Consider the following 22,885-nt stretch of genomic DNA (forward strand, 5'->3'; position numbering starts at 1 on the left):
TGACAATTAGACATAAAATGCAAACTGAGGGAACCTCCACACAGTACATATCACAGACGACTGTGTATTCATTTTTAAGTTAGCGCCACGAATGACGATGTGGCAGGCAATTGTTTATTATGAAATATAAGTAGTTTACCAACTCAGCTCGTACATATTGGTCAGTGAAGACGTCGTACCGCCTGTAGTATTCATTTCGAGTCATTAGTGCTTTGTGTCAAAATGCTTAGTTTATGATGTTTGGTCAGCATAAATTTGACGCTACATCGTGTATACAACATGCTTCCTTATGGGAAAATATGAACCCCACTATCTTGCTTGCGCGATTGGATCCGAAAGATGCCATGAGATACTCTTCTATATCTTGGCCGAATATCACTTAGTAAAATGCTCGTTACATCCCTTGCCTAGAGCTTTCGTGACGTAGCAAGGAGTTCCATTAGCCTCAACATCCAGTATCAACTCACTCACATAGGATCTGAAAGTGTAAATGAACGAGTAGATGATATAGTTTTGTAAAGTCATAAAGTGGAATTTCGCGTTGCACAGCATTTCGAAGGGCGAAAGACTGGATAAGACAAGTCAGATCTAAGCTCTGTGGAGACGAACGTGACCAATGAGATGGAAGATTGCGTTCTACGACACAAGCAGGACTTGTGAGACGCCAAACTGAATTACACCCCATATTTCGTGGTTTTTATATTATAACTTACGTCGTTCTGAAACGCGTATTGGTAGTTAAATGATTTTCGTATGTAGTAATTTTTGGAAACGTGCGTTTTATTGAAGTAGGGTGCAGCGCGGCTGTAAGAATAATTTCAAGTTACAAGACATTTTCCCGGGAAATTATTACCTAAATTTTCGTTTCGTCCATTTTGGTGTTGTGATTTCTTTGCTGATATTTTGTTGCTATCACAAAGTACTGCGCCTTGAGGGCCTTGAAAACACATCTTTCCAAGGGCTGTAGTGCATGGGTAGTGTGTGTGAGAAAGTAAACAGGACATTTCTGTTTCACTGTGCTGGCAAAATTCCAATGCTGCAAGTGAAGAATGTGATAGAGACCATCCAGAATAAGAAGTACTTTTCCGGATACCGGTACTCTGTTTCCTTGAAAGAGTCTGAGCCATTTCAGGAGTATTTCCTCATTCATCCATCAACTTTCACTCATGCATTAAATAGATCCATTGGCAAATTTACTTATGTCTTTGGCCATTGAAGATAAAAAGCGGTGGTAGACATGCACCAGCTGCGTTGCAGCAAGCAATAGTTGTAACGTTCTTACCTCTTTCACCGCTGGGCAAAGAACGGACCTCTTTTGTTCCTTTCTAAGCAAATGACGTTCGGAGTTCTGTTGTTGAATGGCAACCTTGTTCCTTCTGTGTTATATATATGAGTTGGTTTTTCACGGAAGGAGAGATTTGTAAGAAGCCTATTTACAAGTTCGAAGTGCTGTTTAACAGTCTCTCTGCTTAATGCAGCTTCTCTTGCTTTCGAGAGACCATCTCGTTTTCTCACAGAAAGATGGTTTCTTTTGAAGAATGAAACACACTAGTCTTTTCCAGCTACGTCTTTCCAGGGACGTTTGATTCTGTTCTGGACAGCTAATCTAAAAGCTGCAATAACGCAATATTTCTGCGTGAGTCCAAATCCTCTTTTCCCCCGCTATATTAATCTATTGGCGAGAGAGGTTTCCATATCCTTAGGAAATATATTTAGATGTCCATCAGCGTTACAACATGCATAATTTTTTGGCAAAAGGGTACTAATTCCCATAATATTATGTTTTCTCCTTTTGATAACGTCCGTACAAACCTGTAAATGGCACTCCAAAATTTTACCGGCTTCTAGTATTGATGTCCCTTTCATCGTTGCTTCAACTGCCTCTTTCATCGACCCCTCATCCCATTCCATTTTGTCTCCTTTCTTTTTATAGGTCCTCACCATATGAAGCAGATGAGGTAATAATCATAATAGTGTTACAAAGCAGAAAATATTTTGTAAACACACTTTGCCTCATATTCATTCAGTTTCGTACTAGATATTCTTAGAGCCCCCTTCTCTGTTATTCATATAACCCCAAGGCACTTTTAAACACTATTGTGACGTAGCACTTCTATACAGTTACTTTCTCTCTACCCTGTGACGTTCCAAGATAGCGGGGCATTGAAGATTTATCAAAAACGCGTCGTTCTTGGTACGATGTATCATAAACAAATGTCAGCTAGTGAAATATAAGCTGCTGTTTTGAAGACAGCGTAGCATCAAAGATATGGGACTGCAAGGCTCAAGTTCCTTTTAGTATGGTGGTAAGAAGTGTGGAATTAGTTGGTCAGATGTAGGTAGTTCGTGTTCCGCTAGCTTCAATTTTTTTCATCTTAGTGTTTTCTAAATGATTATGGGACATTCTTATTAAGTTTATAGAAGTATGTTCTGTAATATTCAGTACATATATAGAGCTCAGTGGTAAAGTGACGGGTTCAATCACCGGCCAAGCCTGGGAGTTTTATCTGTTGCTTCTTTCACTTCTGGCAATGTTTGCCGATATGGAAAATGCCGAGTTGCGCCTTGGTTCGAAAATCATGTTAAACTGTAGGTCCACCTAGACAGGGTCTGTCAGTGCAAAGGACGCAGGAAGGCAACGATATACCATCTGATACACGACCATGTCTAGTAAAGCACTTTGATGTACAATATAATCTTCAGGTTTTTGACTGTGACCATGCCAGGGAAATAACTGCAAAATAGCTTTCTACGCCGCTACCTGAATCGATCGCAATTCAGTACTCATCTGTTCATTTATTTACTCATCCCTCATCCAAAAAAACTTTCCAGATTGTGGGATACATATTTCTTTTATAAATATTCTGTATGATTGTGTGCACAAACAAGTATGTAGGTACATGTACACACACACACACACACACACACACACACACACACACACACACACACACACACACACATATATATATATATATATATATATATATATATATATATATATATATATACTCCTGGAAACTGAAATAAGAACACCGTGAATTCATTGTCCCAGGAAGGGGAAACTTTATTGACACATTCCTGGGGTCAGATACATCACATGATCACAGTGACAGAACCACAGGCACATAGACACAGGCAACAGAGCATGCACAATGTCGGCACTAGTACAGTGTATATCCACCTTTCGCAGCAATGCAGGCTGCTATTCTCCCATGGAGACGATCGTAGAGATGCTGGATGTAGTCCTGTGGAACGGCTTGCCATGCCATTTCCACCTGGCGCCTCAGTTGGACCAGCATTCGTGCTGGACGTGCAGACCGCGTGAGACGACGCTTCATCCAGTCCCAAACATGCTCAATGGGGGACAGATCCGGAGATCTTGCTGGCCAGGGTAGTTGACTTACACCTTCTAGAGCACGTTGGGTGGCACGGGATACATGCGGACGTGCATTGTCCTGTTGGAACAGCAAGTTCCCTTGCCGGTCTAGGAATGGTAGAACGATGGGTTCGATGACGGTTTGGATGTACCGTGCACTATTCAGTGTCCCCTCGACGATCACCAGTGGTGTACGGCCAGTGTAGGAGATCGCTCCCCACACCATGATGCCGGGTGTTGGCCCTGTGTGCCTCGGTCGTATGCAGTCCTGATTGTGGCGCTCGCCTGCACGGCGCCAAACACGCATACGACCATCATTGGCACCAAGGCAGAAGCGACTCTCATCGCTGAAGACGACACGTCTCCATTCGTCCCTCCATTCACGCCTGTCGCGACACCACTGGAGGCGGGCTGTACGATGTTGGGGCGTGAGCGGAAGACGGCCTAACGGTGTGCGGGACCGTAGCCCAGCTTCATGGAGACGGTTGCGAATGGTCCTCGCCGATACCCCAGGAGCAACAGTGTCCCTAATTTGCTGGGAAGTGGCGGTGCGGTCCCCTACGGCACTGCGTAGGATCCTAAGGTCTTGGCGTGCATCCGTGCGTCGCTGCGGTCCGGTCCCAGGTCGACGGGCACGTGCACCTTCCGCCGACCACTGGCGACAACATCGATGTACTGTGGAGACCTCACGCCCCACGTGTTGAGCAATTCGGCGGTACGTCCACCCAGCCTCCCGCATGCCCACTATATGCCCTCGCTCAAAGTCCGCCAACTGCACATACGGTTCACGTCCACGCTGTCGCGGCATGCTACCAGTGTTAAAGACTGCGATGGAGCTCCGTATGCCACGGCAAACTGGCTGACACTGACGGCGGCGGTGCACAAATGCTGCGCAGCTAGCGCCATTCGACGGCCAACACCGCGGTTCCTGGTGTGGCCGCTGTGCCGTGCGTGTGATCATTGCTTGTACAGCCCTCTCGCAGTGTCCGGAGCAAGTATGGTGGGTCTGACACACCGGTGTCAATGTGTTCTTTTTTCCATTTCCAGGAGTGTATATTCTATTAGAAACCGCGAAGTGCGTCACATTTGTTAAATACCACTACCAACCACCCAGTGGTTTCACACTTTGATCTGAGGCCTCTTCCCGTAGAACACGTCTCTCGTCGTCAAATCATAATACTCGCCCAGCAAACCGGAGAGTGACTAAACTGATTTCCATACCCACATGACATAACGCAGTTTATAATTCTTGCATGCTTTCTGTACCAGCAGAATAGCTTTATCGACCAGTGAGTATCACGTACTTCGGACTTCATGTGCACGAAACCCCCATCGCAAAGGAGCCACTAAATACCGAGGGCTGCCAGCCAATTCCTTTTGCGAGCTGCCAGTTGCTAAACGAAACTGTATGAACATCTATGCCGTTCAGCCAATCAACCTCAGGACCAGAGAATGCAGGTATTTTTATTGACTATTTCCTCTTCCCTTCAATAGCACTCCTCCGCAAAGTGTTGCTTTCTGCCAGTACTTTTCAAAAGTTTATTTTCAGAAGTTGTTGGGAAACAGCAAGCGTCATGGGCAAATCACTAACCCTTTAGAGCAGTGCACTAGACCCTGTTTATAACCCATTTAGAAGGATTATTTAAAGACCTATCCACCAACTTCACGATGGACAAAGCCCCCTTCTCCCAGCAATGGACACTTGCTCTGACGTCTGCAATAGCCAACAGAACGAGCCGACAGGCACGGTCATGGTTGATATGTTACACTAGTACGATCAGCTATTGCCAATTGCGTATAGTGTCTGGATGCTTTCCATTCATATTAGATACATACTGGCTTGTCCTACTTTCTGTACGCTACCTACAGTCGAAATTCATATTCTAATACAAAAGACGTGAAGCACTCAGGAGACAGACTCGGATGACAATGAAATTTCGCACACGTACACGCCACTGACTGGTATGTGAGCGATAAGAGTTGAAATTATCTGTGACAAGAACGGCCTGGTAGGGTATACAAGGGACATGAACAGCGTCATATGTTGATTGATCACTGTGAAGGACACGTACGTACTGTGTACTCTTATGAGACATGAGTTTGAAAGGGTCCTTATTCTGGTTGTGCATTTGGCAAGCTGGTCGAATCGGGCAATATCCAGATTCGGGGAACATTCTCATGTGACATTGGCCCAATCTTTGATTGCATGGGAACGTGAGAGCAGGCATACAGGTCGCCAGAGTTGCTATGGAACACGTCTGCCCACCACAAAGAAGAACTTTAGTGTTGTGCACCAACCACATCGTAACCCCTTCACACCTGCATCTGTCATCCGAGAACAAGTAATGGACTCCCTGCTACATTCTGTGCATTGGTTGCAGACTAGTAGTAGCTGAACCAGGGAGTTTCTGTCCTGTATGTAGGCTGCCGTTAACTCAACACAAATGTATACGAACTTCCAGTGTGCTGCTTGGGTCAGCAACTTCTTTTAATCAGTAGAACGAAAAACTACTTAAAGTTGCAAATTTTTACTTTTCATTCATTCGGTGACTAGTTTCTGGCCGAAACCCACTTTCAGATCATCATAACAAAGTCGAAAATGGCATTTTCGACTTTGTTATGACGAACTGAAAATGGGTCTCTGTCCGAAACTAGTCATCGAATGAATAAAACGTGAAAATTTGCAACTTGGACTTGTTTTTCGTTCTATTGACAACACAGATAGTTCCATTTAGCCAAGCAAGACGTGGTGCAACATCATAATGATAAAGTGGTCTCATACTGCCACGTTCTTTGTATATTTGACTCGATTTTGTAATCACCAGAATAACCTTCTCAATACGTTTGCTCCTCCTTTCCAGTGTTTAACTTCTTTTGCCAGGCAGTGTATGCCTGCCATTTCAGAAAGAATATCGTACACTGCCGAATATTGGAACATCCTGAATGGTTATTCAGCCCACAAAGGAAATTTTATCACAATTCCCTATAGTTAGAAGCTATGGACATGTCTTTTTGGGAACGCGTGATTTTTAGTATTTTTATTACTGTCCTTTTGACGATAAGCAAGATGACAGGAAACAAGACAATGAAAAGCAGCATACAGTTTGCTCTTGTCTAGAAACAGTAATGGTGCTGCCAGATTTATGATCCCAAACCAATCGTCATGTCTTTGTCAAGTGTGGTAGGCATCGATGGAAAAGAGATTTTGGAATGGTTAACAACTCAGCCGATGTCGTTGATACCGTTCAGTGGTCCGCAACTGTATGTCGTCACACATCGTGTCTCGTCGACAAAATACAGAACCTTAAATTATACAAAAAATAAAGTTTCCATTGTCGAAAGGAGCGTTAGAGTCAACGTCTAGGTCATTAGAGGTGCTTGACTGTCGACAGGAATCAAAACATCAAAAAACATAATCAAGAGAACTCATCAAAGCACTTCTGAGTGTACTCAAGCGCCATCTTATAAAACAAAATAATGTAAATTGTCATTATTGGCAAAAGAAGATACGCACTTCATACTCGATAATAAAGTGAGCCCTATAGCGAAGGGTCATTTTCGAGGAGGCATGACTAGTCAGCAGGAGAGTGCGCGACAGAAGGTGATTTAAAATTAATTTAGCAGTTTCTTTTATTAATCTCGGGTTCTTTATTAATCTCGGGTCAGAAACATACACATTTACACAATTAACAGACATCACCTCATATAAAATTTGACCAAAAGTAGTCCACTTTAAGTGCAGTCTCCGAGGCTTGAAACAAGTAAACTCTGAAGCATAAGTATGTTTAACTGTCTGATCTTCTCCACAGTAGTACTTGGCATTGTCTTCTTTGTGGATATCCAGCATGTTACATTAATTGCGGGACAGCAATTTGCGATAACCAGATCAATACAGAAACAGCCAGAGTTGCAAGATTCAATCTTTTATTTAATTGTAGACAGGTTTCGGGTTGCCTGAACCCATTTTCAAATCATCCTACGAGACGGAAAATTAAAATTACAATTTACACAATAAACTGTTGCAAAAATTGTTGAGATAAGAAGATACAAAACGTATCTTAACCAGAATATACGTACCACACAGACAACAATGTTTTCCGAAGCAGCATATAAACCATGTCCAGATTATACATATACGCATAACAAAGTCAAGTTAACCATGAGCAGTGACAGAACAAACATATAACTACTGGTAGACTATTTCCTCCGCTGGCACAAGGAAACCTCATGTAGGGGGCGCTCTATCAGGATGTAGGAAATGTCTTTATTACAACTTCCAGTCATCGAGGATAAAACAACTAATACAATAAAAGAACAATTCAACTATCGCGCTTAAGCTCTTCAAAATTTTCCAAAAACAGCAGGGCGTTTAAAACCAAAGAATTATAAACAGCAGCAGCGCCACATTCAGTGTATACAAACAAAAGTATGCTATAAAGACACGTAACATCATTCATTGTGAACCATAAACTAGTGTGGAAAGAAACCAAAATAGTATTTCATTCAAATCACCACCTTTTAGAAATACACTATGCTCGTAAAATACTTAACCAGAGCAAACGTAACAGAATATGTAAGTATAAAAACCCTTTTACATTTCATAAGTAAAGACAGGAATTAAAACGCTAGATTGTCTCTTACACTGCACCAAATGTTAGAGCCCACAACGGCACATAACAGCTTGATGTACCTGCATAATCAAACACTGAAGCAGAGATATCAGATACGTAAAACGTATGAAGGGTTATAGCCAAAGAGCACGGCCATTCTGGGCAGAAGCAATGAATGGTACAACTCCCGCGAAAAAGAGGGGGTGGGCGCTACTCTTTGGCTTTAACCCTACTGTTTTGTCTGTCACGTACGTATATCCTGTTACGATACGTCCTGTATCTTATTATATGCACTCAAAAATTTTTGCAACAGTTTATTGGACAAATTTCAGTTTTAGTTTTCCGTCTCGCAAGACGATTTGACAATCGGTTCAAATAGTTCAAATGGCTCTGAGCACTATGGGATTTAACTTCTAAGGTCATCAGTCCCCTAGAACTTAGAACTACTTAAACCTAACTAACCTAAGGACATCACACACATCCATGCCCGAGGCAGGATTCGAACCTGCGACCGTAGCGGTCACGCGGTTCCAGACTGTAGCGCCTAGAACCGCTCGGCCACCTCGGCCGGCAAAATCGGTTCAGGCAACAGGAAACTAGTCATCAATTAAATAAAAAAGCGAATCTTGCAACTTTGGCTGTTTCTATATCGAATTGTCTTCTTTCTCGTAACCCCATCTTGCCATATTAACGATGTATCTGCCCACTCCCGATCTCAATCTATTCAAGGACGTCTATGTCAGCCGTCATTTGTCATAGTTGTTAGAGTTTCAGTTACTATTTCTCAATCAGAAGAAATGGGTCCTTAGTTTACCACAGTTGTAACCTGGCTATTTCATTTGTGGTAGCGAGCGCATCTGATGTTTTCAGAAAGCTCTTCCTGGATTTCACTCTTCTCACGTACATTTCATGTCCGTGTAATGTATGTGTCCCATTTTCTTCTTTTCCTTGTTCTCAGCTATTTATCTTCGAACATAAGGCACAGCTGTTCCTCTAAGGTGGTAAAGCCGCACCGTTGACGTATATTTTAAACAGCCTGTTATAAGTCTGCCTGTGTCGCTGATATCTACATCCAGCAGTCTGTCGTGACTTCAGTTATAGCAAACAGGACAAGTGTGCTCAACAGAGGAATTAAAACAACCGTGCTGCAGAAGTTCGAATTGTTTCGGCTTGACTGTCCCACTGTGAACGAGCCAGCTTCTTTTTTTATAGAGAGATTGTTTCTGGTGGAAACTTTCAATTTGTTTATGCAGTGCTTCTTCAATGTAAGAGATTTTTCGAGTGCCATTCCTAGGTATTTTCGATTATCACATTGTTGCAGTTCAGCCTCTCACCAGACCGCAGTAAATTAGATGTGAATGAAATGGTAACCTATTGGTTCTGAAAATAATTTAATGAAATTGTAACCCACATTTTGTAGACGTAGAAAAGGTGCAAACTGAAACTGTAACCTAAGTGTTGTAAATATGTGAAAGATGTAATGACAGCAGTAACTGAAAATCTAACCTAGATATTATAGATATATTAAAATAATAAAAATGTAATTGAGTCTCACTGGTTATAAATGTAGAAGAGATGCAATTGATGTGTCACGCAGAAGTAATGAAAAACTTCTATAATATATTGATCTTAATATCTCAATATTTTTCTTGTGATCCATATCTATCATGCCTGTTTGAACCTGCTGCATGCCAGACAAAAAAATGCCATCTCTTTCGTGCATGTGTACAACTGCCTGAATTACATCACGAGACAGCTTTTGTGAACAGATTTACTCTGTAAGAGAGTGCATATGTAAGAAATTGGCTGTGTGCAGACATTCGAAATATATACCTACTCCAAACTTCATGGAGGACAGTTCCTGGAAAATTGTTCAAACACATGTTGACGTCACGCACTCTATTAGTAAGAGCCATCACTAGGGAGAGAGAGGAGCAGGAATGACATGTAGACACACGTTTGTTTGTGCCCCTGCATGCAGGCAATCCGATGGTCAAAGGTCAAATTTATGTTAAACCGGCATTGTAATCCGACTAGTACATGTTCAGCTCACAACTACAAATACAGCAAGACTAATGATAGGCATAGGATAAGAAGATAAGTCGAGATGTAAGTGAGTGCAACAGAATGTGTCAGAATTTTTGCATTTATATTAATATAAATTTGAACAGAACGAAACATATTATCAAACTTCTCTGAAAGGAAAGTTAAAAAATTTTTTCACGTCACATAATTACTGGTTTGAGAGCAAATAAATCAGTATCTTTATGATACGTCTCTTCGTTTATCAATGTATTAGAGCATAATTTTTCGGAAAACTTCTCCCCAAAGAGTTAAGCATTCTTATTGCATCTTCTTATTGTATAATATAATTTGTGATAAACAATCCACAACAAAATTAAAAGGCTCAAATTTGCACCACTAGAAGGAAAAAGGTATACCATTCTAATGATCAAAGAGGTCAGTGTCTCATTAAGATGTTTCGAATAAGGTCCAAAACTGTTTTATAATTTGTCGAATAATAAAATTGTCTGAGAGGTAGCAAAGCAAACATAAATCTAAGTTGAAATCTTTTTGACTGTATAATTCATTTTGTGCTACAGGCAAAATTTTTATTCAAAGTAATATGTGTAATCTAGAAGATAAAGATGTTTAACTATGTTAAATCTGGTTTCATGGGTTACATGAGTGATTTCAGAGACTAACAAGTTCATTTTTATTAAATTTAAGCCACTGCACTATTTACTAATTTTTAAATAAGTCTCTTGCAGTGATACACAGAAAGAAATCTTTTATAAATAGCTTTTTAAGATACCCGTTCTACTTTATTTTGCTACAAATAACAACACTGATCTATCGAAAGTATCACTGTCTAACTAACTTTACATACAATGATTCGACTCAGAGACATTGGCGTGACGTGGCTCAGCGTTAGCGAGGATTAGGAGCGTCTGCCACAAAAGGGGTCGAACGAAGATATTCACAATCTTTATACGCTGATCAGCCATAGCATTATCACCACCTTCCTAATAGCCTGTATGTCCACTTTCTGCACGGATAACAGCGGCGACGCGTCGTGGCGTAGAAGCAACGAGGCTTTTGTAGGTCGCCTGAGAGAGTTGGCACCATATCTACACATACAAGTTACCTAATTCCCGTAAATTCAGGGGAGGGGACTATGGGCTCTGAAACCACATTCAATCACATCACTGATGTGTTCGGTCGGGTTCAGCTTTGGCGAGTTCGGAATCCAGCACATCAGTTGAAACTCGGTACTGTTTTCCTCGAACCGCTTCATTACACTCCTGGTCTTCTGACATGGCACATGATCTTGTTGAAAAATGCCACTGCCGTCGGAAAACATGATCGTCATGAAGGGGTGTACCTGGTCTGTAACCCGTGTTCGACACTCCTTGGCCGTCATGGTGTCTTGCGCAAGCTCCACTGGACCTACGGATGCCCACATGAATGCTCCCCAGAGCACAATGGAGCCACTGCCAGCTTGTTTCCGTCCCGCAGTAGAGGTGTCAAGGAGCTGCTCCCCTGTAAGACGAAGGATTCGCGCCCTTCCATCGGCATGATGAAGAAGGTATAGGGATTCACCAGACCATGCAGTGTTCTGCCACTGTATCACCGTCCAGTATCGATGGTCACGTGTTCATTTCTGTCGTAGTTGCAGATGCCGTGGTGCTAACATTGCCACATGCATGGGTCGTCAGTTGCGAAGGTCATTCGACAGGAGTGATCGGCGCACTGTGTGTTCAGGCACACTTGTACTCTGTCCAGCATTAAAGTCTGTTAGCTCCACCGCAGTTCGCCGCCTGTCCTCTTTTACGACTCTACCCACCCTACGATGTCCGACATCTCTGTAAGGATGGGTGGCTGCCCAACCCCACGACGCCGAGACGTGATTTCACCTTGGTTTCGTCACGTGCGGAAACCACTCACCACAGCACTCTTCGAACACCCGAGAAGTCGTGCACTTTCCGAAATGCTCGTGCCGAGCCTCCGAGCCATCACAAACTGCCAACGGTCAAACTCAGATTTCAAGCATTCCAATCCTACACACGGACAGCACACTCACTAATACTACACTACCGGGCATTAAAATTGCTACACCAAGAAGAAATGCAGATGATAAATGGGTATTCATTGGACAAATATATTATACTAGAACTGACATGTGATTACATTTTCACGCAATTTGGGTGCATAGATCCTGAGAAATCAGTACCTAGAACAACCACCTCTGGCCGTAATAACGGCCTTGATACGCCTGGGTATTGAGTCAAACACAGCTTAGATGGCGTGTACAGGTACAGCTGCCCATGCAACTTCAACACGATACCACAGTTAATCAAGAGTAGTGACTGGCGTATTGTGACGAGCCAGTAGCTCGGCCACCATTGACCAGACGTTTTCATTTGGTGAGAGATCTGGAGAATGTGCTGGCCAGGGCAGCAGCCGAACATTTTCTGTATCCAGAAAGGCCCGTACAGGACCTGTAACATGCGGTCGTGCATTATCCTGCTGAAATGTAGGGTTTCGCAGTGATCGAATGAAGGGTAGAGCCACGGGTCGTAACACATCTGAAATGTAACGTCCACTGTTCAAAGTGCCGTCAATGCGAACAAGAGGTGACCGAGACGTGTAACCAATGGCACCCCGTACCATCACGACGGGTGATACGCCAGTATGGCGATGACGAATACAAGCTTCCAATGTGCGTTCACCGCGATGTCACCAAACACGAACGCGACCATCATGATCCTGTAAACAGAATTTGGATTCATCCGGAAAAATGACGTTTTGCCATTCGTGCACCCAGATTCGTCGTTGAGTACACCTTCGCAGGCGCTCCTATCTGTGATGCAGCGTCAAGGGTAACCGCAGCCATGGTCTCGGAACTGATAGTCCATGCTGCTGCAAACGTCGTCGAACTGTTCGTGCAGATGGTTGTTGTCTTGCAAGCGTCCCCATCTGTTGACTCAGGGATCGAGACGTGGCTGCACGATCCGTTACAACCATGCGGATAAGATGCCTGTCATCTCGACTGCTATTGATACGAGGCCATTGGGATCCAGCACGGCGTTCCATATTACCCTCCTGAACCCACCGATTCCATATTCTGCTAACAGTCATTGGATCTCGACCAACGCGAGCAGCAATGTCGCGATACGATAAACCGCACTCGCGATAGGCTACAATCCCAATCCGACCTTTATCAAAGTCTGAAACGTGATGGTATGCATTTCTCCTCCTTACACGAGGCATCACAACAACGTTTCACCAGGCAACGCTGGTCAACTGCTGTTTGTGTATGAGAAATCGGTTGGAAACTTTCCTCATGTCAGCAGGTTGTAGGTGTCGCCACCGGCGCCAACTTTGTGTGAATGCTCTGAAAAGCGAATCATTTGCATATCACAGCATCTTCTTCCTGTCGGTTAAATTTCACGTCTGTAGCACGTCATCTTCGTGGTGTAGCAATTATAATGGCCAGTAGTGTACAGGCACCGAGCGTGTGTCCGACTAGCAGTCATTCCTCGCCAAGTGACGCTTCTATCGCCTGGACGACTTTGTTTCGATAGTAGATCGATGGTCATAACGTTCTGGCTGATCAGTGTGTAGTACGTGCATAAAATATTGTCCTACTATATTGTTGGTTTAAGAAGCGAGCACTTGATTTTCAAGAATTTGGTATAACAAAATAAAGAAAGTTTAATTTATTTAGTTTATCCTACTAACGTCATAGACATTTAGTACAAAAACTGGTGATACAAACGAAATAACAAATGGTCGTGTCAGATGTTTTGACACTCATTGCTAAAGATATACTGTTCGATTATAGGAAAGTATTGAAAGTAAACATCACTAAGAAAAAAAAAGAGATAGACGTGACAAGAATTGTAACTCCGAGGACAACCTGGTGTTGCGACAGACATTCGGTCAAGCGTGGTTGCAGTAGCACAAAAAAAGTTTTTCAACCTTCAGTCTTTCGTACCTAACAAAGGAACTGCAAGAAAAACGCTCATTCGATACTCGTTACTCAGAGCAGTGGGACTCGTTCTTACTGCTGAATTTTTATGTTACAACAAGGTGTAGAAAGAGTTAGTGTTAATTTTGCTAGCAAAGTGTTCTTTCGTTTACGAGAACTCGCCGCAATGCGCAACTACTGGGATTCGACAAAATAATTTGAACACCAGAAAACTATTGTGGAAGGTAACCTTTGACATACAAAGCAGTCAGAACCGCATGATGATTGATTCATTTAAATTATGAACGGTTGTCAGTTCCTTGAGAGATATTGGCGGAAAGAAACGGCTTTTACTGGTTTTTCCAGTACGGACCACCATGCAGCCATACTATTTAAATGCAGCGATTTTGGACGCTGTTGGATGCATACCACTTCATTTCCTTTTTTCACAAAACATAGTTGAAAATTTCTGTCCACTTGATTGTGAATAATCTTCTTGTATGATCTAATAGCATACTTCGAACTATACCTGCACTAGTAAGTGATGGTTTCATAGACCTTACCATGTACCGTGCCTTTCATTGCGATGATAGGACCAACTTAAAAACATAATATGACAGCCAAAACCACTACCCGATCTGCACCAAGTTTCTGGGAAAACCTAGTCTAGATTGCACGTTCCTCTGATATTTTGAAAACGTAAGCACATCCAGCTGCAGGGGCAGGAGTAAAAATAGCATTTTCTGACCGTGAGGTAGTTTCAGTTTGAATGATAGTCACTATTTTGCATCCATATTGCTAAAGAACCTCCTTTTACCATTAATTTAGTTTACAGGAAATCTGAAATCGTCGCCTCAACCGAAAATCTTTTTGTTTGTACGATTTCCATCGTTGTGTTTTTCATTTGTTTCTTTTTGTATTTTTCCGAATTAAGGTTCCTTACGCCAACCACATAAAACATTTCGTATGAGTAACACGTCATAAATATGTGAGGTAAATATCTACCATCTATGACATAAAATCTCCATAACATGACCAAGTACAGATTATTTTATTATCGCAGTAACAAGTAGGCGTTACAGTTTCACTAGTTTCTAGTTATTTAAACAGTTGTAAGTTTATAAATACTCATACAATTGATTACAACAGTCTGCAAGATATCAGATAACTGAAGAAAGTTAATGTTCTTAAGTACATTTTTTACGCCAGTTTCAAAACTTGTTAGTTTCCTTCTATCACGTACAATGTTTTTCTTGATGGAATAATTTTTTTTAGTTTCATTTTAAATTACACTGACGGAAAAAATTCGCAATACACACTAAGAATAATTTGTGCAAATTCAACAAAAGTTTGTAGGAATGTTTCTACATCTGAAAGACGAGGTCTAATCAGATTTCGCCTCAGTCGCATAATAATGGGACTAGTAGCGCCACTCTGAGGATGATAATCAGGTTTACTTTATAAATACATGCTGTAACGGACGTGAGCGTTAGTTACCTTTGCGATTGGACGTGGTGAGTTGATGTCAGTCAAGAATGCCTTTACGACGACAAGGACGCCAAGAATGCCTTTACGACGACATGGGCGCCATTATCAAAACATCACGAAGTCGTGTAATTTGGCTACGAGAAGCTGGATGTTCGTTCTGCGATACTGCAGAAAGACTTGGCAGGAATGTAGCCACTGTACATGACGGCTGGCAGCGGTGGTCATGAGAATGTATGGTCGAAGTAGACCGGGCTCTAGACGGCCACCCGGCCGGAGTGGCCGAGCGGTTCTAGGCGCTACAGTCTGGAACCGCGGGACTGCTACGGTCGCAGGTTCGAATCCTGCCTCGGGCGTGGATGTGTGTGATGTCCTTAGGTTAGTTAGGTTTAAGTAGTTCTAAGTTCTAAGGGACTGATGACCTCAGAAGTTAAGTCAAATTGTGCTCAGAGCCATTTGAACCATTCTAGACGGCCACGTGGTACTACCAGGAGGAAAGACAATCGTGTTCGGTTTGTGGCTCTGGCGCATCATACTGCACCTGCAGCAGCACTTTGAGCAGCAATTGGCACCACAGTGACACAACGAACTGTTACAAATTAGTTACTTCAGGGACTCCTCCGAGCTAGATGCCTTGTTGCGTGCATTCCATTGACCCCAAACCACCGCCATTCGCGCCTTCGGTGTTGTCCAGTGAGAGTTCATTGGAAGTCAGGGTGTTTTCTGATGAAAGCTGGTTCTGCCTCGGTGCCAGGACCTACATATGTAGTTATGTTGTGGGGTGCGACTTCGTATCCTACGTAGCATGACTACAAATTTGTACCTCAGTCTGGTGATTCGACCTATTGTGCTGCTGTATATGAACTTCGTTCCAGGAGTGCTTTTCATCAGGATAACGCTCGCCCACATACCGTCGTTATAACCCAGCGTGCTCTACAGAGTGTCGACATGTTATCTTGAGCTGTTCGATCACCTGATCTGTCTCCAATCGATCACATATGGGACATCATCGGACGACAATTCCGCCGTCATCCACAAAAAACAATAACCTTTCCTGTATTGACCGACCAAATGCAACAGGCATGGAACTCCATCCCACAAACTGATATCTGGCAACTGTTCAACACAATGTGTGAACGTTTGCATGCTTGGATTCAACATTCTGGCGGTTACACCAGTTATTAATGTGTCAGCATTTCACATTTGCAATAGCTTATCTCGCGCTTACATTAACCTCTGATCTTGCAATGTTAATCACTTAAAGATGTTACCTAGACAAATGTATTCCCAAAATTTGGTTACACTACATTAATTATTTTTTGGTGTTGTATTTTTTATCCTGTCCTTGTACTTTTAATTACGTGTGTTACTATGTTATGTACATTCTTCGTGAGATATATCACAGTAGAGATTCAGCTGCCTTTTTTTTCGTTTTTTGTTATTATCTTTAGGTTGGGAATGGCACTAAAGAAATTTTTCCACTCTTTCATTGAGAGATTAAGGTTGTGAACAATCTGGAAGAACATGGATTCATTTTGCAATTGCTTGGTATAAATGCAGGCTAAAGTTCACACTAGTAATTGTTACTTCTGTTTGGTGCCTGTTAAAGGATCAGTTTAGAAAAGAAGAAGGAAATTTTGTGTTCAAGTATTCCTCAAGGCGTCAGGCCATTTCCACATGTAGAAATTCTAGCTTTTACTTTTTCCTCGGCTCATTTGGAGAATATAGCAGGAGATGATGCGAAAGTGAAGAAACCTACGACAATAGTGATGATTTCTAGAAGCAGCACAACTTCACTTTACAACAGTTCTCTCAGGGCGAATTTAATGATCTAGTACGATATTTACATTCGTCGAAATGGTCTGCTGAACTGTTTGGCTCCCGGAACAAATTCTGTGCGATATAAGCACAGAGAAAAAGAACCTATGCCTCTGTTCTCTATGAAATGATCCTTGGCTTACTGCAATGACCTCAAGAAGTTACTCTATTACTACGGGACTGAAGATGGTCCTACTGAGTAGAGACTTATAGCTGAATCTTCCCCTCGAAGCGTCAAAGGTATATTATTACGTAATAAAAGTTTGTATTGATCCAGTACTGTGACCAGTTCAATGTAAGTGAATGATTAATTCGAGTACATGAATGTCAAGTTAACAAGTATTCAGTACCACAAATGACTAGTCAGTGTCGACTTCAAAGTTATAGGAATTTTATTAGAACAGGAAGCTGTGTAAACGAAAATGGCATGCGTTTACGTGAGTGGGATATTCTGGCAAAGCAAAACCACTGGAGTGAAAAGATTTGACCAAATTGGAGATTTTTTGTGGCTGGCACTAAAAATATCTAGCATCAATCGCTTTTAGACCACAAAAATGTTCGTCTTCCACTACTACATATCAAACTGTGCTCGATGAAGCAGTTTGTAAGGTCTCTTGCACAACATGAATCCTGCTTTAAGTTGCTTTCTGTGAAATTTCCCTTCATCGATCAAGAAAAATTTGAAACTGGAATTTTTGTTGGCCCTCGATTTTACAAATTGATAAAGGATTACGAACATGAGAATACAATGAATGTTAGAGAAAATGATGCATGGGATGCCTTCTGGTCTGTTACTGAAAACGTTCTATGGAATAAAGCATCCAAATTACATTGTCAGATCAATGATGGAAAACTTCAAGAAATTCGGTGGTAACAGGGATGTGAAAGTGTATTTCCTACACTGACGTATTAACTATTTCTCTGAAAATTGGAGACATTATATTGGGGAGGAAGGAGAACGCTTCCACCAGGACATTAAGGCGATGGAGACGAGATGACATGGGAGATGGATTGAAAAAATGATGGGCGGCTGTTGTTGGATATTGAATAACGACATTAAAGATGAAGGTTCTACGAGGAGATCGATAAAGTATGAAACCTAACTGTAACAGAGTATTCGTTATATTGCCAAGATAACTATATGTAGTATTTTTAATATATGCCTAAAACATAAAACAGTAGTTTTAATAACATAGACCTTGACATAAATTTAATTTAAGTATTTATGCTTGAATTAATTAAATCTTTAAAACGCGAGATTTTTACTTAGCGAAAAATTCTGATTTGATAGAACAAAAAGAAGATAACTTTCAGAATCAGCATTATAAATTGTTAACACCTATTTTTGGGAAATCACCTATTTGTTAATGCAGGCTTGTCTTATATGATAACATGCTTTATATCTACATAAAAATATTATTTACAATGTTAAATGACTTGTTCAGATACATCAATATACTATTAAAGATATTTACGGAATTGTTCGTCAAACCGTGTTTTACTACTTACTTCGTAACAGTGCTGACAGGAACGAGTCTGAAACAAAAAGGCATGATCACTTAAAAATAATTATCCATTGCAAAAAAGATGAATTTTTGGGAAGATAATTACAATGAAAACTACAAAAGCAGTTACCAGCCATTAAAATGACATTTTAAAAGTTTTTATAGATTAATAATTTTTGAGAATACGTCTCTCTGGAGTTCAGCAGTTTGCTATTTAAAATTGAATATAAACAGTCACAACCGCAATAACCTTTATTTTTATGTAAGGTTACCGGTTTCGGTCTGCTTTAGACCACCTTGCGACCGCACCATGATGCACATAGTGGCTGGGAACGGAGTAGGCGCTACACTCCAGTTAGCGTTCATGGAGGTGTAGCGCCTGTCCGTTCACAGCCACCATGTACATCATGGTGCGGTCGCAAGGTGGTCTAAAGCAGACCGAAACCGGTAACCTTATATAAAAAAAGGTTATTGCGGTTGTGACTGTTTATATTCAATTTTATTTGATTGATTCTTGCTAATACTGGTTTCGTACATTCGCCATTAAATGGCTGCACGATAACTGCAGGACAAACTACGAATCAATCTCTTGAATGTTTTCAGTGCCACTGTGCTGGCGAATATTGCTTTGCCAAAAAATTTATAAAGATTTCTTTCCCACACGTCACAAAAGTAGATGACACCGCCTTCTGGCACAAATGTGTATGTCACATATATTAGGTACACGATGCACTATTTTAACCATTTTAATATCTAATATCTAATCAAAAACGACAAGAAAGGATTAAGTACACATATACCGTATATACAGCGCAAATATCCGCACCACTCTGGTTTGAAGAACGTACAATTAATATGTAATTTGTAGTTTGTGTCAGAATAGAACGCTAATACCATGCTAACAACTTTCAAATACGTTCTCTTAGTCTCTGATTTTATTGTGTTACATATTTGCTGCGCCACCAACATGTTACTATTGTCATCTCTTTCAATTCGCATCTGCCGTCAAATGTTATTAATATAATATCGTTCTATGTAGCAGCTCTGTGTGATGTCAGTGCACGTTAAGTGAATGAAAGAATATCGTGTGGCGAGGGCCTCCCAGCGGCAAGACCCAATCACCTGGTGCAACTCTTTTGAGGTTACGCCACTTCAGCGACTTGCGCGTCGACGAGGATGATCAAGACGACACAGACACCCAGTCCCTGAGCGGAGAAAACTCTCCAACCCAACAGGAAATCGAACCCGGCCCCCCCCCCCCCCCCCCCAGCATGACTAGCCGGCGCGCTGTCCACTCAGCTACGGTAGCGGACAAAACACGTAGTGTTAATGTGAGATTAGCCTGTTCAATGTCCAAGCGCAAATAGTGGCACACTTTATATTTTCATTTGAAACTTCTCGATTGTGTCGACAAAAACACGCAATACAACGATAAGTAGATGGGACGCTTTCATTGCAATTACACGAGCCATATATTTATCCTCTTGTTTTCAACTCACGTTTACCATTTATTTTCATTTCTTTTTCGAATATTTCTCATTATAAAATGATTTTCTCAACATGTCCCTCAGAGCATTTGACAGCCGAGTATTAGTTCGTCCCGTGAATGCAGTGCAGCCCTCCCGTGACAAATAAAATATTATAAACAGTTAATAACAGCAAATAATAAAGCTTTTTCGCAAATATGTCATCAGTTTGATAGATGTTTTAAAACATACCTTACCATAAAAACAAGGCACGCACAAAATCACAAGTACTGATAAAACACTATTAATACGTGAGCGCACCTCGGGAAGAGCAGCGCAGCGCAGCGCTGCGTGGCCACGGCTGTCGGCTGGCTGACACTGACTGCCGCTCTCAGGCAGCGAGGCCGCGCCGCGCACCCTTCACCCGCCACCAGCAGCGCCACACCACGTCATAAATGCTCGTTTCCTTATGGTGCGCTCTAGCTTCAGATTTCGTGTCAGCGTCCCGTCGGCGACAAGAAACTCCAACTGGACATAAATGGGGAAGCAAATCGACTGTCATTTTGAGAAGAAACATTCCTGCATTCGTTTCAAGTTCTCTTCGTCCTAGCGTGTTCTTGCTTCAGAGTGTTCCCCTTCCAATCTTGCAGCGACCCCCGCCGTGCAGCGTACTCGCCAGCTTACGGATGTCTGGTAAGCTTTTGGGTACCTGTAAGATCGATGCTGCGTCACTGAAGGACATGCAGTGTGTTGTCTGTGTGTTGACGCAGCTCTCGGCTTACCCTCCTTAACCTACCGTGCACAAGATGCCCCAGGTCCAAACCGGTGAAGGAAACCCCTCCCCCTGGCACCACGGAGAAGCAGCGAAAAAAGCAAACACAGATAATGTGGCGTGCCTCGATGTATAACCTTTCCGTTACGCAATCATATGGCTGAGAAAACCGTAACGCTATTCGCAAGAAAGAAACAATAGTTCGTAGCGTTTTTGTTTTGCATGTTCGCATTCCTGTTACTGTGGGTTCATTTATTGACCGTCATTTTTTATTTGTAGTTCACTGTTACTATTTGAGTTTACGTATTATCATTTTGTCATCTGGAGATAGTGAGTGGAGCGTCAAGCGGAGAAATCAGAACATTTCCGACATACTCTTCTGTTTGAGTTCAGTAGGCGGGTGAAAGCAGCGGAGGCAACCAGAAACATTTGCACCTTGTATTGGGGGTAATACTATTGGACAGAACACGGCAAGAAAGTGGTTTTCTCGTTTTAAGGAGGATCGTTTTGACATTAGTGACTGTCACCGTTCAGGAAGACCTTCGGGGTTCGATGAAGATCGTTTAATACAGAATTATCCACGCCAGCGTACTCGAGAACTGACAGATGTGTTGAACCGTGTTTATTATACCGCCGTGTGACATTTGCATGCAATGGGGAAGGTTCAAAAATCGGCTGCGTGGTTACCTCATGCTCCAAGCCAAAAGCACAAAAATCAACAGGTGGCCGTATGTGCACCTCTGCTTACTCCTCATTGGCTCGTGAACAACACCGACCATTCCTATCCTGTATCGGTACTGGTGACGAGAAATGGTGTCTTTATGGTAACATATGGAAAAGAATGGAATGGTTGAGCACAAACAATACAGCAACTCCCCGTACAAAGATCTGCGCACATCCATAAAAGATAAATTATGCATCTGGCGGAACAGCAACCGTATGGTGTACTACTAGTTGCTTCCCCGTGGTGTAACCATCACTGCTGAAATTTATTGTCAACAAGTGAGACATCTTGCAGACGCAACCAAGAAGAACGATCAGGAAGACTGCGTTAAGTGATGTTACTTCACGAAAACGCCCCTCCTCATTCTGCTAGATTGAGAAAAAACGGAATACGGGAGTTGGTTAGGAAGTCATTCCGCACTCATCTTATTCACCTGATCCTACGCTCTCAGATTTTCACCTTTTCTGCTCTCTATCGAAGAGCCTTCAAGGAACTTCCTTTCCGGATGAAAATGCGCTCCGAACATGGCTCTACGCTTACTTCGCCTAAATCCTACATGATTTCTAGAGTCGCGGAATGGGAAAGTTACCCCAGCGTTCGCAGACTGTCGTAAATAGTGACGGAGAATATGTTATTGATCACTAAAGTATCTGTGTAATCTGTAACTGTTGTGTTTATTACACTTATGGAAAACACTACGAACTTAGGCACAAACCTAATACTTGAAGCATAGAGAACCGTACTATTAAGAATAACTCGAATTGAATGGAGAAATCATGTTATGTAAATTAGAGTTGTAAACGGAAGAGCTCGAGAAGCAACCTATCCTAGTGATAACAAACAAAAACCTGCAACATCTATAAAACTAAATCTCATTGCTCAACAACAAACTTTTCGAACCAGTGAACCAAATTTCCAATATTTAAAGGACTGGAATGGTACAGTTATATACAGTATGATGCACTTTGCTTATGTCTGTGACGTCAAGAGACCTAGGTCAATGACCTTAACCTTGAACACATTACACAGTCATGCCCCTCCCCACCAATTCTGCTGCCCTCACTCTCCTATCCGCCTCCCATTCCCCCTCCCCTACCCTATCCCTTCCACCCAATCGCAGTGTAGTACTAAAACGAAACAACCGCTCTAAAT

At 42.1% G+C, this 22,885-nt stretch overlaps 1 protein-coding gene across 4 annotated transcripts in view; it reads right to left on the reverse strand.

Annotated features, from left to right (window-relative positions):
* Positions 1 to 20,579, reverse strand: part of LOC126183662 (metal cation symporter ZIP14-like) — a 386,045-nt gene extending 365,466 nt beyond the window's left edge. For 2 of the 4 annotated variants that reach the window (XM_049925807.1, XM_049925809.1), the window contains exons 1-2: positions 20,490 to 20,568; positions 18,776 to 18,802 (exon numbers count right to left, since the gene is read on the reverse strand). In XM_049925807.1, the coding sequence (XP_049781764.1) occupies positions 18,776 to 18,802; positions 20,490 to 20,497 (35 nt within the window). In that variant the 5' untranslated portion in view covers positions 20,498 to 20,568. Of the gene's footprint in view, positions 1 to 18,775; positions 18,803 to 20,489 lie in introns of all 4 variants that reach the window. The other 2 variants (XM_049925810.1, XM_049925811.1) reach the window with 1 other exon arrangement.
* Between the last annotated feature and the right edge of the window lie 2,306 nt (positions 20,580 to 22,885).

This window comes from Schistocerca cancellata, chromosome 4, assembly GCF_023864275.1.
Source record: "Schistocerca cancellata isolate TAMUIC-IGC-003103 chromosome 4, iqSchCanc2.1, whole genome shotgun sequence".
NCBI classification, from domain to species: Eukaryota; Metazoa; Arthropoda; class Insecta; order Orthoptera; family Acrididae; genus Schistocerca; species Schistocerca cancellata.